Below are 14,486 nucleotides of genomic sequence, written 5' to 3'. Positions count from 1 at the left end.
AAGTGATTATGCTACAAATATTACCTTATACTCATCCTAGTTTCTTTACTGATTACTTTTTTTCGCAGTATAATTTACTTAGGATACCATATAATACGAGCATTATGATGGCCACAAAAAATGGCATTACTAAACACTCAAGTTACACATCTGCTTCTTACAGAGTACAATTATACCAGATATCTTAGTAAACACATAGTTATTTGTGCATAATTCTGGGGGAATTTACCTAAAGAGCTCCTTTTTCTGGGGAAAAATTTCCCACGAAGCTATATTTTTTATAAAGCGGGGAAGTCGATATTTTGAAAGACAGGTTGTCAGTTAAAAAAGTCCCCTATATTAATAAATTTTAATGCAATACTTTTTCATATACCCTTTTGATACATAATATAAATATCACCGCTATAATACATATTGAGCTGGAGTATGTGTTCAGACAATGACCCCACTTTTATTTATTTCTACTTGCCAACTCTGGATTAAGACGTTGGTATGGTTACATTAAGAATTTTGGTACAAAAACCAATGCCTTGGTCAATTTCAATCCAGCTGCCTAATAAACAGCTCTTTTTTTATTACTATCACTCAATCCCGAATTCCAAGAAAATCATCTGCTTTATGAAAACTGGCCATTTTTTTTGAAAACCGCGCTTTAATAAAATTAACATATGGAATCAGTTAACGGGAATAAAAAGCCAGCATCTCAAGCTCGATTGAAATATTTTGCTTGTGGATTGTCTGGTGCTACAGAATTTTTCGCTGAACATTCAGAGATATTGTGTTGCCACTCGGAACATGTTAGTTATTGATGTCTAGTTTTACTACTCATACAATTTTTTAAGGTACTCCACCTCATACAAGCTAAAGAACTGGTGTGCATGTCAAGGATCACACTTATATAACCTTACTGGCAATCGTTGTTTAATATTGTTAACTAATAAGCGGAAAGGTCAATTTAGAGTGCTGTAGTTTTTTGTTCAAATTTAAACGTTGTGTATGTTTCCCCAGTAAATGCACTGCACACCTTTCAGGGTAAAATTTGCCATTATCTTCGCTCCAATCCTTTTTATAAACACCAATATATGTCTATTGACATACCCATCAAATATTAACTTAGAGTCAAGTAAAGGTTTACTAAGTCTTTTGCTTACTTTCTTATATTGTTTACAAAGCCATTAGCTCATTTTTTTCCGACTTTGTATATAAACAATAACATATGCTGACTCTCCTACTTTGGACCAGGCTCGTCCTCTTATCATATGCGTATTAAGGCCTGCTTCATCTTCAAATATGCAATTCTCTCTAAAATAGACGCCAATCTTCTTCCATTTACTTACCATCTTGTGATTGAGCCGAAGTGTTCGTTCAGCGTCCCTTTCTCTATTGTATGAAGATGCTTTTTTTCAAAAAAAAAAAAAAAAGTACAGTCAACTGTTACATGTTTCCAAAGAGAAGGGATAGAAATATCTTTTAAGTCAAGAAATCGCTGGCCAATACAAGTGTTACAGACTTGTGGTTATCGAGGTAATGAATCAAAAATAAGTTATGCTTCGTACCTCTGTTCATGGCTTTTGGAGCAAAACCAGGCAATACATTACCGTTGCTGTTATTGGATTCTTTGAGCAACCTGTAAGCACTCTGTCGAGAAATGTTACAAAGTACTGCCGCTTTAGGTACAGTAGTACCTTCATCGTCTTGCATTATCTATATGAACATGGGCACTTGCTCGGGTGTGTACTTTTTGTACTTTTTGTCACCGTCGTCTTAACCGTCATCAATAAAAAATCTGTGTGTGTTGCTCATTTAAATATTAAAATCTGCCATTTTGGGGCTGTACGCACTGTAATGATCAAAATAATTTAATTTATAATTTTTCAAAATAAAAATAGATGAAAGCTACGATAGTTAAATAAGAAGAAGAGGGGTATTAGCGTAATCAAGTGGCCTTTTCTTTGCCCTTGTTATTATTGCTCTTAGGCGCTATATCTACAGCAGGAAGCGGTGCAACCACAGTTTGTGCCTGAGGATTACCGTGTTGACACACTGCGCAATCTTTGACCGTGCCCAGTTGTCGCTCTAAACAATCGGTGTGGAATCCATGGCCACATTTAAATACCATATAATTCTTGGGTGGCGCTGGTTCCCCATCCATAGACTCTTTGCCTATTTCTTCATCATCTTCAAAGCCCCAAGCGAGTGATGGTTGCAGTAAAGAAAGATCCAATATGTTGACACCACAGATCTCACACACGGCCCTACCAGGTCGCCATCCTTTATTATTTTTACGCACCAGATCTTGTAAGCTTACATGTAAATCACGATCAAATAATCGATTGGTCATCTCCAGTAGTTGACCTTCATATTTATAGGTATCCAGCATGCTCAAAAATATATCACGGAAATCCGCAAATGTGGTTTCTCCACGTGTCTGTGATTTAATCAACCGTTTCAGCAGTCTGGGGAGCGAGACCTGCGGTGAGGTTGACAGTAGTAACGATGTTAGAATAGATTGTACAAATGTTTTAAAGGACGTAGTAATGCGTTGATAAATTTCAGATGGTGCTGCCAGTTTTTTGTCGTGTTCGTTTCCTAGCATATTATACATTTCAATAGAGCCTTCCACGTATGCATCTAATAATCGGAACCATAATGTTTCTACTAAATCATTGGGGATTATTTCTTCTTCTTCGTGGTGTGATTCATCACCTAAAGAGCTATCTTCACCGCGACTCAGCTCGGGCAAATTAACATCGTCCTCTAATTCAGTTGAGTGATAAATAGCAGCACTAGATCGACTACTGCTCTCACATAATCTGGTTCCCACACGTAAAACACCGTTTAATCCAATCAAACAGCTATGTATTGTACTTTGTTCTTCAAAAGTCCAACCAAATTCAGATAACCTATGTTCTTTCAAAATATGAAGAATACAAGCATTCTTGGATTTGGCTACTTCTAACATCTTTTCAAGTGCTCCCTGGGTATCACCACTTTTTTCCATAATCCAGACAACTGCATCCATCACACCATACTCTTCGCAACTTTTTTTGACGTTTTCCAGCGAAATATCATCATTTAACTTGGTATTGAAATAATTAAACACACCAGAAGGATCGAATCGACACATCAATTCGATGTAGCGCTCCTGAATTGCACCGTCTACATGAGGAACATGTGCTTCACGAATCAAGCCTTGCTGTACCTCATTTGTATCAATCAACTCATTTTCCTCGTATGGTTCCAAAAGACCTCTTAAATACGAGAAGAGGCGTTTGTCCGAGGTCACATGATGCTCATCGTCGTCAAATTCTTGATCCTCTTCCAATCGTCTTATAGCGTCAGCATGATCTCCACCCAGAAAATTTTCCACAATAAACGCGGCTTTTTGACCATCAATCTCGACAAATTGAGAGATACGAATCATGAAAACACGTTGTACTTCGCTCTTTTGTCGATCATTTAAATCGTTTGAACTCAATAGCTTTTCAACGCATTCAAAAACCATTTCGCGCCGATCATCGTCCTTGAGATAGGCCTCAACTAGTTTACCGTATTTTTTATCACGGCGATACACTTGCTCCAGCACTTTCCAAAATCCAGCTTCTTCATACAAACTGACGATCTGCTCCTCGTTGGTAGGTGTGTAAACCATCAGCAAATTCTGTACTGCTTTTTCGCGTTCAATCCGGGTATTCGGGTCATGATCTTCAGCTAATCTGACAAGGACTTTGTGTAACGTTTTAGGTGGCAACAAAATGAATGTAGTGTACATGTGAAGGTTGGATGCGATAAACATATATAGTAAAATGATATTTTCGTTGGAAACGTAATCATAGGCAAGTGATGAATATTCGCTACCCATGGATGAAGAAGGTACATTGATGTGTAAATTAGGTCGATTCGTACTAAATGAAGTGACAGTAGAAGCCGAAATTGATTGCTTCGGTCTGGGAGGAGGTAGAGGTAAGCCATTTCCTGTGAGACCACCGCCCATAACATCTAACAAGGTGTTGACAATGATTTGTCGAGAAATCACTTTACCGGGTACCTCATCTTCGAATTTAGAACTCAAGATATCTTCACCACCGTTCAACCAAGGATCTTCAAATGCCACTTCCAATGCTTCTAAAAACTTTTTGGTGCTAAATCGAAGCAAGAGTCGCAAGTAGGGATATGTAGGTTCCGAAACACCTTCTTCATCGTCTGCTGTTAAAACCAATCTTCCACCTACAGGGGGCCATACCACACATCGACCAGAGAACACAAATGAGTACACTGCACTACGTGCGTCACTGGCTTCATCTGAAGCAAGCATGGTAGAGCCTTCAGGAAATGATTTTCCTGTTAAAATCAACTTTAGATAGTCAAACAATTTTTCAGCATTTTGTCGCGCGTGCATATTGTGCTGACTATTCCCATCGCCTTCATGACGAAGTACAGAACGAATCACCTTGAGCATTTCTACTACGGGACTCACATAGTCGTGCATACTCTTGTTCCAAACATACATCATAGCTTCATACATACCCTCACGATGACACATGCTCACGATTTGATCGATATCCAAATTATTCGGGTTGACATGCCAAATGACTTGCTCCAATTCATCCAATAACCGTTTTTTACTATAGTGGTCCACTAAATCCTTCATAATTGACGGCGGCACATCTGGTATCTCATCATCTACAATAAAGGGTTCCAATACCTCCAAAAAGACACCCTTGACATTATTTTCTGCAAATCGATCATAAACAGTATCAAACAAGAACTCCATATTATCCATACTCAAACAGGCCTTTACGCATCCTTGAGCTAAATCGTGGAATAGGATTGTTTCTCCTCCGCCAATTTCATCTGCCATACCTTCATAGGTTCGTTTAGACGAAAATGCATAGTTCAAAGAAGCCACCAACAAATCCATCAGTTTTTCTCCCACAAGATTCTTTCTGGCTAATTCTTCTTCAGGCAATCCAATCACTGTCTGAATGCCAATACCGTCATAAAACGATGTTGCTAAAGCGATACTTTCCAGAAAATCTCCAGCCTGCACAAGAGCAAGGATACGATCTGCCCAAGATAACAACGTACCGACATATATCTGCTTGATACCTAACAGGAACAATTTTCCTTTATAGCTCTTGATGGAACCAAAATAGGCCATTTCGACAGATTTCAGCACGGTGGCGTTTTCAGGTGATTTAACGGTTTCTTTCGCAGCGTCCACTACCAAATCCTTTAAAGGTGCGTTAAACCAATCGTGATAAACAAGTTGTTTGGTGCGGATGCTGGTGTGTTGCGTTTCACACATATTTTTAGGATCGAATAATATCATTTCTTCGTTTGGTGTAAATAAGACCAAGATCTATCAGTAAATTTATGATTAATCTGTTGACGTCTTCTTCACATAATTTATTGCAGGCTTTTTTTTACCTGTCGATTGATCCATTGAATACCAACGATAGCATCCTTACACTTGTATTCACCAATCTTGACAAACTCCAAATGAACCCCCTTTTTTGCTGGTTTAGGGGCAGGTGGTGGAGGAGGAGTCCTTGATCTACCGTTATTAACAACAATTTTGGGAGTGTCGTTATCTACACTGACACGTAGGATGAAAAGATGATCTCCCCAAGCAAATGCAAGCATGGGATCGGACGGTAAGTTTTGATCTTTGCTTGTAGTGTTGGGCCCTAATTTGATCACGGGCAACCAAGCCAAACATCCTGATAAAGGCTCAATATTCGCCTTGGATCTATCTTCCTCTGCATGAATCCTGTGGTCGGGGTGTTTGACCGCTTTCGGTTTCAGGAATTTGTACAGTGTTTGAAGCGAAGGCTTGATACCTACTATAATCATCTATTCAAAAAAAAGTTTAAAAAATGATTTTATAACCAAAATTTAAATCTACTAACCTTATAGGGAGTTAACAATGCAACAAGACCAAAGTTTTCGGTCGGATGGGGTATTTGGCCTAAAGGCATGGGTTGCATCGCAAATACCGTATTCGGTCTTCGTTGTTTTATCGGTGTACTTGTAGGTAGATGAAGTCTCAATCTTGCCGAAGCTGCCACATGTTGTGCACGTTCCACTTCAGGAAATAAAGACAAGTTTTGATACCTTCCTAAGATACGAGTGGTGGCTACTCCATTCACCATAATGATTGTATATAATAAATGATGGAAAGCCATACCCTGGTCATCAGCCGAGACAAGGTCGGATTTCTTAACACCTACAAATCCCACATGTAGCACTGAAGTGCCCTTGACATGTCCTTCGGATCTACTTACATTTTGGTGAGGATTAGAGAGTGTGCCAATCACTTGATTGACAGAGATAGGATTGATAGTGCGTAAAGGAGAAGCCGGTTTACGGATATCCCAAATGACAATATATCCTTGCGAATGCCCACATGCAATGGTTGTATGATCTGCAGAAACGGCTAGCGATGTGACTGATCCTAGCTCAATAGCTATTATTGTTTTTGTCAGTAAAAGTTGCTAGTCATATAGAAGAGGAGTTATTTTTTTTCTTTACCACGGGTGCTGTCACCGAGAATACATTTCAAATTTTGTGAATAGTCATAAACAAAGACTAAACTACGTGTTGTACCAATCGCGATCACTCCACTCACCACCATGACAGAAATCAGTCCACTTTCCCCTTTGATAGCATCTGAATATAACTGATCCGAAATCTTTTTGAGCGGCGTCCATTTAAATGCTTCCCAAGGCTCAACATTCTCTTTGCTTTGCACTTCATTCAACGAGGCAAAATCTGAAGATGAGTTGTGGGAGACGGAGGACGATTCCAATCGTTTTCGGAGGCTATGACTGCTGACAGGAGATGCTAATAGTGAAATTGAGCGATGAGGCGGTGTACTAGATAAAAATGATGGTGTTCCAGGTGAAGTTTTGGACATTTCTGAAGAGGAATCCTATTCATAAAATAAAATAAAAAGAAGGTTACAAAAAAGTGTATACGTGTGTAAGCTTCATATCTTTCTTACGAAATGGAGTATACTTGAATCTACATCAAATGTATCAGAGGATTCATCTTCATCTGAATTATCTGACTCGTTTAAAATACTCTCCAAACTAAGATAGTTTGCTTTTTGTTTTGTTTTTCTATTAGAATTAAGGTTTCTGCATATATATGCTTTTCAGTTGTTACCTTTTTTAACAAACTCTTCGTACAAGCCAATTTCTTGGTTAATTTCATCCAAAAATTGTAGGACTTTTTGCTTCTTTTTTTCCCCAATATTATTCTGAGCTACAATGTTCACCAACGGTCCACCGTTCAAATGAATATGTAAGTCTTCTCTGATTTTATAAAGTCCGTTCAGTCTGGTTTGAATGGTGGTATCGGAAGCTACGGGTAAATCCAATTCAGGGATTCGTAGCGAGTTAAATTTTTGTTCCAAGACAGTTAGAGAAGGGACGCCGTTGATAAGGCGAGTTTGGTAAGGAACAGCATCGAGCACTTTCGAAAGTGGATCAGGTTGTATGCGATCAAAAGGTTTAGGTGAAAGTAAAGGCTGGTTTGAAAACGAGGATTGCAGTGGGGTATTGGGTCTAAACAACAAATAAGGATGAGTATAAAGATGTTTGCAATGTCTCTTTTACTTTACATGGAAAAATCGGAGCTAATGGAATGAGATCTTCTGTGGCTCATAAAGGTCTTTAAATTGGCTAGATATTTGTCTGCAAGTGAACGATCCTCTAAAGCCGCTCTCAAGTCATCAGGTAATTCTGCTGTAGCTGCATTCAAATCGATATCGATATGGTTCAACAACTCTTCTTCGTCTTCTGAGCTTTCTTCAAGTACTTCCTTGAGTAAAGCATCATAATCTCTACGAAACTTGACCGTGTTTGTGCTAATGCTGGGTTGCATTTCGGGAAGTCCCAGATTAAGTTTTTTTTTATCATGATTTGGGTCCATAATGTATAATATGTATCACACAAGACGACGTTTTTTCTGTTATTTGTATCTATTAAGAGAAAGAGAGAAAAGGAGGGAAAGAGAAGGAGTTAAACAAAAAAGAAAAGAAAAAAAAAGGGTGCGTTTCTAAAAAAGATACAAACAAATGCAACTTAGTGTTGCTGCACCCTTTTTCTCTCTCAATCACTCGGAGCACTCTGCCACACATGACCACGTTCACCTCTCTTTTGAGCTTCATCGTCGCCCTTTTAACTTTATGCGTTTCTGTGTGACAACTGGACTTTTAAACGTTATGAAATTGTGTTCAGCGTCTCCAACCCCAAAAGTTCCCAAAGAACTGAATTCTCTCCTGTCTCCGATTTTTATTTGGTTTTTCAACGCTTTTTGACGGGTGAAAAGTTCTTTTTTTGTAAACTACCCACATTTTTGCCTCAGTTAACACTCGTTTATGCTCCGTTTTTTTTATGAGACACATAATAAAATTTTTTTCATTTATAAAAGGGGAAATTGTCAACAGAGTGTTGAGCAAAGTTACAGTAATGCGACACATTCTAATAAAGTCGAAGACTTCTTTTTGGATTCTACTATTCAAATCCTCTGTTACTTAACCCTTACTTGACTGAGTAGGTTTATTTCACAAGGAGGTTGTCAATAAACCTGATGCATTACGAAGGGTGAAATACAACACCCCGTAATCATCTCGTTGACTTTTCAGATGGTCAAACATATAGATGTATTCGTCGGTAAAACTCCAGTGATTCACCAACACATCAAATTCTCATTAAATAGATGTTTTTGTCAACGAATACACATGCTTAGATGAATGTTTGCAATTGTCCAAAAAGACATTAGCTTTTCGGAAACGGAGTGATCAAATTAGAACCTAATAAGCATACTCTGAGTCATCCATCATGAACATATTGTTCAAAAAGTAGACAAGGATATCAGTGGTGCTATCAACTGATCTCTGATAATAGCAAAACCGTGAATTCTTCTTTAATAATACATCACTATGTGTTAGCCTTTACAATGTTCAATCATTTATATCTTTTTACGTTCACTCAATTTGACAAAAATTGTCATTTTCAAAAGTAGCTGGAGTGAGCTGCTAATGTACATACAAAAATAATGTGTTTTAGTACGAATAAAAGAAAGATCGTTGAGCATAGTTAAACTACCTTGACTACCGATGTCTTGATGTATTCAAATATCATTTTTATCGTATAATGTAGTCGATAAAATGGAGTTTTACATTAGATTAACTCGGAAAATCAAATTTCCAAAGTTAATTCTGTTTTGCGCTTTGGAAGTCATCCGGACACCACATATTCTTCCTGGTTGTACGTCCTTTTTTAATATAAGTTACTTTTTAGGTTTCATAACGCTTTGATTTGTTTTGACTATCAGTATATAATATAAATAAACAAACCACAAACGAACAATTTATACTTGTAGCATGAGTTACATATATTTCACAAGACGGACTTAACCAATATCTGCAAAAAAAAAAAGTGCAGCTAACTATTCCTTTTTAAAAAATAAACAAGTATCTTATATTTATATACACCCAGTTTTCGTTTCGCTTTTCTTAGGGACAGCCATTTTTTCCTTAGGGACAGCCAAAGTGCACGTAGTCATAACGTGCGATCTGTGATTTGGCTATCCTTTAGATTTGGAAACAAGACAATATAATCGAAAACAACATGATAATTACAAATAAATGAATATTGAATGATTTGCACTTGGTTTGATAATTCTACCATCACTCCTTCGCCTTTAAGCTCGTTTGATCTTAATCTTACGCAGAAATATTAAGGTAAAGTTCAAACGAGAAGTTGAAGGTAAGCTATAACACACATATACTGGTTTACACTATGCTGGCTGTATCTTTTTTAAGTTATCAAGATATATTGACCCAGCATTACGACTACGCGCACCATGACTGTCCCTAAGAAAAATGGCTGTCCCTAAGAAAATTTGGCTGTCCCCAAGAGACCTGTTTTCGTTTATAGATAAAATCCTTTCTCACAATCCGTTCTTCTTCCTTTTTATTTTTGACAGTATATCATTGAAAAAAAAATCTATGAAGGTCTGTTAATAATATATAGTTATTTTCTGCTAGAACGTGACAGATATTTGTTAAAGCACATCTTTTTATACTTGAAAAGTTGCGTACTAATTTCTGTGGCACATGGCAAATATCAAGCATACGGCTAGTTAACACTATATGATGGGGACTTCAAGATGTCTTCTTAGTTTTAATCCCAAATTATTGTAGGCGTTTTGCCCTTTAATATGAAATCTCCTCATTTTTATTAACAAATGCATGCTGATAGCATTTACCACAACAATAACAAAAGAAAAGGGGTCTTCTTTCTGAGACTCAAGTATAAAAGACTAGTAGTAATACTACTGATAATGATTTGTAGCTGTGATAGAGTTTATTACGTTTGGTTGATAGTCTACACAGTGTTTTAAGCAGAGAGCACGCCGTATTAAAATGGTCCCTCAACAGTAAATGGAACACTGTGCTATGTCCCTCTTGTTGGATTCAGAGGTTAACACTGATAGTTGCAAGTGTGTGTTACTGTAATAATCGTGTAGAACTAAAAGAAATGTAAAGTAAAATATGTTTTGACTCCTGTTAACATCTCTTTCGACAACATCGGAGGTCTGTATGATGTTTGAGAAGCCAGAATGAGCCAAGAAACCAACTGTCAGCACACAAAGATTTCAGTGTCATTGCTCACAATACCATTCCAATTAATATCCAGGTTGGGACGGCTTTATTTCGGTTAGCTAATTGTTCTTTCGGATTATGTCAAGCGTACATGTTTTTATATGTTTCATCAGATAATTACACTATTATTAGAAAATATCAGAATACGTTCATTTTCCGGGAAAAGATTGGTTTAAAAGTCGTAAAAAAATTGAGCTTACCACTCACTTAGTTAAGTGTATCTATGTTTGACCTGCGATAATAGGCCTGGAAAATTCTAGTTACGACGTTGACGAACATTTCTAATGTTTGCTTGGTCATTTTGGGTCCTTGCTCTTCTCCACGTCGAAATCTTGGGGGGGGGAATGCCGTTTCCAGCACGAAGTGAACGAACAATATTAAACATGTTTAAGAAAGTAGTCATATCATGATTCCATAGACGAGGAACAATATTATTTGTGTTATTAGTCATGGTTCTACAATTTGGACTTGTGCCTCTGTCCTTAAAACAAACAAAAACTTATTAACAAGTGAAATCAACATATCTTGTGAAATGTACTGAGTTTGTTCAACCAAAACAGCAAAACGAGCAGTGTATCTGCTTTCACGATCCATTCTTTTCTTGATCACAGTAACACGTACCCCCATCCGTTTAAATAGTTCCTACAAACTGGAGCTCGCCATTTATAAAAATAGTGAATAATACTTTTACAAAAGCAGTTAAGGACATCCAGTCAAACTTATGGAAATTGGCATTTTTCCACAAAAATGATTGGCGAGAATTGCATGACAAAAAGACGCGTATTTTTTTTTTTTTTTTTTTTTTTTTCACTCCTCTTGATAACATTTATTTTCACTGCTCTTGACTACACTTATTTCTACTCCTCTTGACTACACTTATTTCTACACCTCTTGATTACACTTATTTTTCATTCCTCTTGATTACACTTATTTTTCATTCCTCTTGACTACACTTATTTTCACTGCTCTTGATAACATCTATTTTCACTCCTCTTGACTACACTTATTTTCACTCCTCTTGATTACACTTATTTTTCATTCCTCTCGTGGGGATTTGAATTTGTTCACACAAACATATTATGCCACATGTCTTTAAACACTTACTTTGTACCAGAAGAGCTTGAAGTTGATCGTTATTTCAAGAAAAATCCATTTCCTGATTGGTCCTTCCCACAATACTATGAATGAAAAAAAAGACTAAATCCGTTCAATGAGAAGTTCAACAAGATGCAAAAGGAATATAACGATAACTTGGAAATCATCAAGAAAAGTAGCTTGGTCCACGATGACGTCAAATCCCAAATTCAAGTCTTCAAAAAGTCTTCAAAGGTGAATACAAATCAATATTCTGCATATAAATGCAAAAGTGCTAACGTTTTGAACAGGGAAAGGCCAAAGATAAGGAGATCCACAAAATTGTAAACAACATAACGTACAAGGGCCATGCTTCTCACTACAAGAATAGCACGATCAATAATATCATGGAAGTACCTAAGGACGAAAGCTCACGCTGTTCGATTGTTGCTGAAAACAAAAGTGCTATGGAACGCATGTGCTCTTTTGGGAGGCGACTGTAAGCGAGGATTGACAGAACCACTTGTTTTGCTTGAGAGCCTCAACTTTTTATAACTTTTGGAAGCCTTATTTATGTCGTTATGCAGATTGAGTATGAATTCCTAAAAAAAAATGCCTAATTACTTATTTTGAAATAATGGATTGGATGTACTGCTTTACCTTGAAATTTAACAATTGGTCTAAAGTGTTCCCGAAGACTAAATCCTCCAAATCATCGAAATCCCCTGGTAAAAACAGATTGTCCTCTTCAACCTTCACTGCAGCTATGATATCTTCATATTGATAAACAGAGTAGACAAAAGCAGAGAGACCTTTCAATTTTTTTTTCAGTTACAGCAAGGTTAAATCTTAAATAAGTGCGCCTAGTTTACCTATAATATCTATACCCAGGACATAACAATCATCACTAAGCTCTCCCATATGTGCAGCGATATTATGCAAGATACTCTTATTGACTCTGATATTTTTGTTCAGTTGGATGGCTTCGACATCTTCAGACACACTGGCAGGCTTGATTTCTACAGAGCTCAGCTCGATATTCTTCTTTATACGCTTGTCGTCAAGTATGGATCCCTTAAAAATTAAATCTATTTTTCTACCATATACACCAGTCGATACATCTCCGTATTCGTATTCATTGAGTTGACGATCATACTTCGTCGCTAGACAGCACGCCTCTCCTCTGTGGGGTCATGTAAGCCAATCAAAATAACTTTGTAATAATCCCTTTATTTACCTTATCAGCGAAACATTGGTTCCTCGAAATATGATATCAAATACAGACTTCCAATAGCACCCAAAGTCCTCCTCATGCAAATGTTCTTCGTACCAGTCCTTGAAGGTTACATTATTGAGTCTACATAATATAAACATACGTTACATTAGAAAAAGTGTTTAAACTAAGTGATGTGATATGGTGTTAAGGATTTTACATCAGATCGTAAACATCCATGATCATCAAGTTAAACTCTTCTTTATCTTGAACTTCATCCTCATATATTCTACGACGCTCTCGAACTACAAACTTTCGAAGACCTTTTTTACCGCCAGCCTCATATGCCTAAGCAGAGAAAACGCATATCGTTAATGAAAGTTCAAATAATCAAAATTGCTTTTAAGTTGGATTGCTCACCTTTTGTAAGTCTTGTTTCAACTTGGCCCATATTGAATTTGCGTATTTTGAAAAGGACAGTACTGGCTTAGAAGTAAGTATGCAGTTTAATTAATCAGTACCATTGATTGATCTGATCGTCCTCCGACAACTAACTGATACAGTATTGATATAACTGGACAAAAGAACACTAAAATTTATGACAACAATCATTTAGCAATCGTTAATGGGCATATTTGTATGGGTATTGTACTTACTGTAACTTTGACTTCTCTACTGGAGTTAAGTCTTTGTACGTCTTAAGTAACCGGATGCATTCATTGTAAAGTTTTTGATCAATAGTTGTAGGCGTCGGTAGAGTTGGAATTGTATTCAAATCGATATTTTCATGTTTGTGCTACAAAAACAACTCTGTTTTAAAGCCTTACTTCAAAGAAGTATAGATTTCCTTACCAGTTTATACAGATAATGATACAAAGAGTTCATTCTTGAATCTGTTGTGGCTACTTCATTACTATCTTCATGAAATTCAAATGTTCGCTTTCCTTCCCTTTCCATAGCACTTTTGTTTTCAGCAACAATCGAACAGCGTGAGCTTTCGTCCTTAGGTACTTCCATGATATTATTGATCGTGCTATTCTTGTAGTGAGAAGCATGGCCCTTGTACGTTATGTTGTTTACAATTTTGTGGATCTCCTTATCTTTGGCCTTTCCCTGTTCAAAACGTTAGCACTTTTGCATTTATATGCAGAATATTGATTTGTATTCACCTTTGAAGACTTTTTGAAGACTTGAATTTGGGATTTGACGTCATCATGGACCAAGCTACTTTTCTTGATGATTTCCAAGTTATCGTTATATTCCTTTTGCATCTTGTTGAACTTCTCATTAAACGGATTTAGTCTTTTTTTCCATTCATAGTATTGTGGGAAGGACCAATCAGGAAATGGATTTTTCTTGAAATAACGATCAACTTCAAGCTCTTCTGGTACAAAGTAAGTGTTTAAAGACATGTGGCATAATATGTTTGTGTGAACAAATTCAAATCCCCACGAGAGGAATGAAAAATAAGTGTAATCAAGAGGAGTGAAAATAAGTGTAGTCAAGAGGAGTGAAAATAGA

At 37.0% G+C, this 14,486-nt stretch overlaps 6 protein-coding genes across 6 annotated transcripts; 1 reads left to right on the top strand and 5 right to left on the bottom strand.

Moving 5' to 3' along the window:
- Positions 1–1,232: 1,232 nt before the first annotated feature.
- On the bottom strand, positions 1,233–1,403 carry EV154DRAFT_393305 (uncharacterized protein; the record flags this gene model as incomplete). Its single annotated transcript, XM_051595138.1, has 1 exon — positions 1,233–1,403. A coding segment is annotated over one exon (171 nt), but the record flags the coding sequence as incomplete, so codon positions are not given.
- Positions 1,404–1,470: 67 nt separating this feature from the next.
- On the bottom strand, positions 1,471–1,701 carry EV154DRAFT_409874 (uncharacterized protein; the record flags this gene model as incomplete). Its single annotated transcript, XM_051595367.1, has 1 exon — positions 1,471–1,701. One exon carries the CDS (start codon positions 1,699–1,701, stop codon positions 1,471–1,473), a length of 231 nt encoding a protein of 76 aa, XP_051463814.1.
- Positions 1,702–1,838: 137 nt separating this feature from the next.
- On the bottom strand, positions 1,839–8,062 carry EV154DRAFT_433664 (Golgi CORVET complex core vacuolar protein 8-domain-containing protein). Its single transcript, XM_051596741.1, has 7 exons — positions 7,628–8,062; positions 7,171–7,571; positions 7,007–7,107; positions 6,535–6,934; positions 5,913–6,469; positions 5,431–5,856; positions 1,839–5,362 (listed from the first exon to the last, which is right to left on the bottom strand). Exons 1-7 carry the CDS (start codon positions 7,936–7,938, stop codon positions 1,937–1,939), a joined length of 5,622 nt encoding a protein of 1,873 aa, XP_051463813.1. The 5' UTR covers positions 7,939–8,062; the 3' UTR covers positions 1,839–1,936.
- Positions 8,063–10,934: 2,872 nt separating this feature from the next.
- On the bottom strand, positions 10,935–11,305 carry EV154DRAFT_475713 (uncharacterized protein; the record flags this gene model as incomplete). The annotated part of the gene is made up of 2 exons (XM_051597995.1): positions 10,935–11,159; positions 11,186–11,305. 2 exons carry the CDS (start codon positions 11,303–11,305, stop codon positions 10,935–10,937), a joined length of 345 nt encoding a protein of 114 aa, XP_051463812.1.
- A 600-nt stretch (positions 11,306–11,905) lies between these two features.
- Positions 11,906–12,255, top strand: EV154DRAFT_557701 (uncharacterized protein; the record flags this gene model as incomplete). The annotated part of the gene is made up of 2 exons (XM_051605450.1): positions 11,906–12,007; positions 12,064–12,255. The coding sequence occupies 2 exons, from the start codon at positions 11,906–11,908 to the stop codon at positions 12,253–12,255; spliced, it is 294 nt and encodes a 97-aa protein (XP_051463811.1).
- A 121-nt stretch (positions 12,256–12,376) lies between these two features.
- EV154DRAFT_557700 (uncharacterized protein) lies at positions 12,377–14,377 on the bottom strand (the record flags this gene model as incomplete). The annotated part of the gene is made up of 9 exons (XM_051605449.1): positions 12,377–12,564; positions 12,625–12,935; positions 12,990–13,109; positions 13,186–13,313; positions 13,386–13,451; positions 13,521–13,554; positions 13,622–13,761; positions 13,818–14,078; positions 14,135–14,377. 9 exons carry the CDS (start codon positions 14,375–14,377, stop codon positions 12,377–12,379), a joined length of 1,491 nt encoding a protein of 496 aa, XP_051463810.1.
- Positions 14,378–14,486: the final 109 nt, after the last annotated feature.

The sequence above is a fragment of the Mucor mucedo genome, assembly GCF_025094135.1.
Source record: "Mucor mucedo strain NRRL 3635 chromosome Unknown EV154scaffold_1, whole genome shotgun sequence".
NCBI classification, from domain to species: Eukaryota; Fungi; Mucoromycota; class Mucoromycetes; order Mucorales; family Mucoraceae; genus Mucor; species Mucor mucedo.
This window is presented reverse-complemented; position numbering and strand designations above follow the sequence as displayed.

What these genes read in the sequence shown, in the direction of transcription:
- EV154DRAFT_433664 (XM_051596741.1), bottom strand. Translation starts at nt 7,938, where the DNA reads ATGGACCCAAATCATGATAAAAAAAAACTTAATCTGGGACTTCCCGAA. An exon ending in TCTCGGTGACAGCACCCGTG is followed by an intron (nt 6,470 to 6,534) that starts GTAAAGAAAAAA and finishes AAACAATAATAG; the next exon opens with CTATTGAGCTAGGATCAGTC. An exon ending in TTCAATGGATCAATCGACAG is followed by an intron (nt 5,363 to 5,430) that starts GTAAAAAAAAGC and finishes ATTTACTGATAG; the next exon opens with ATCTTGGTCTTATTTACACC.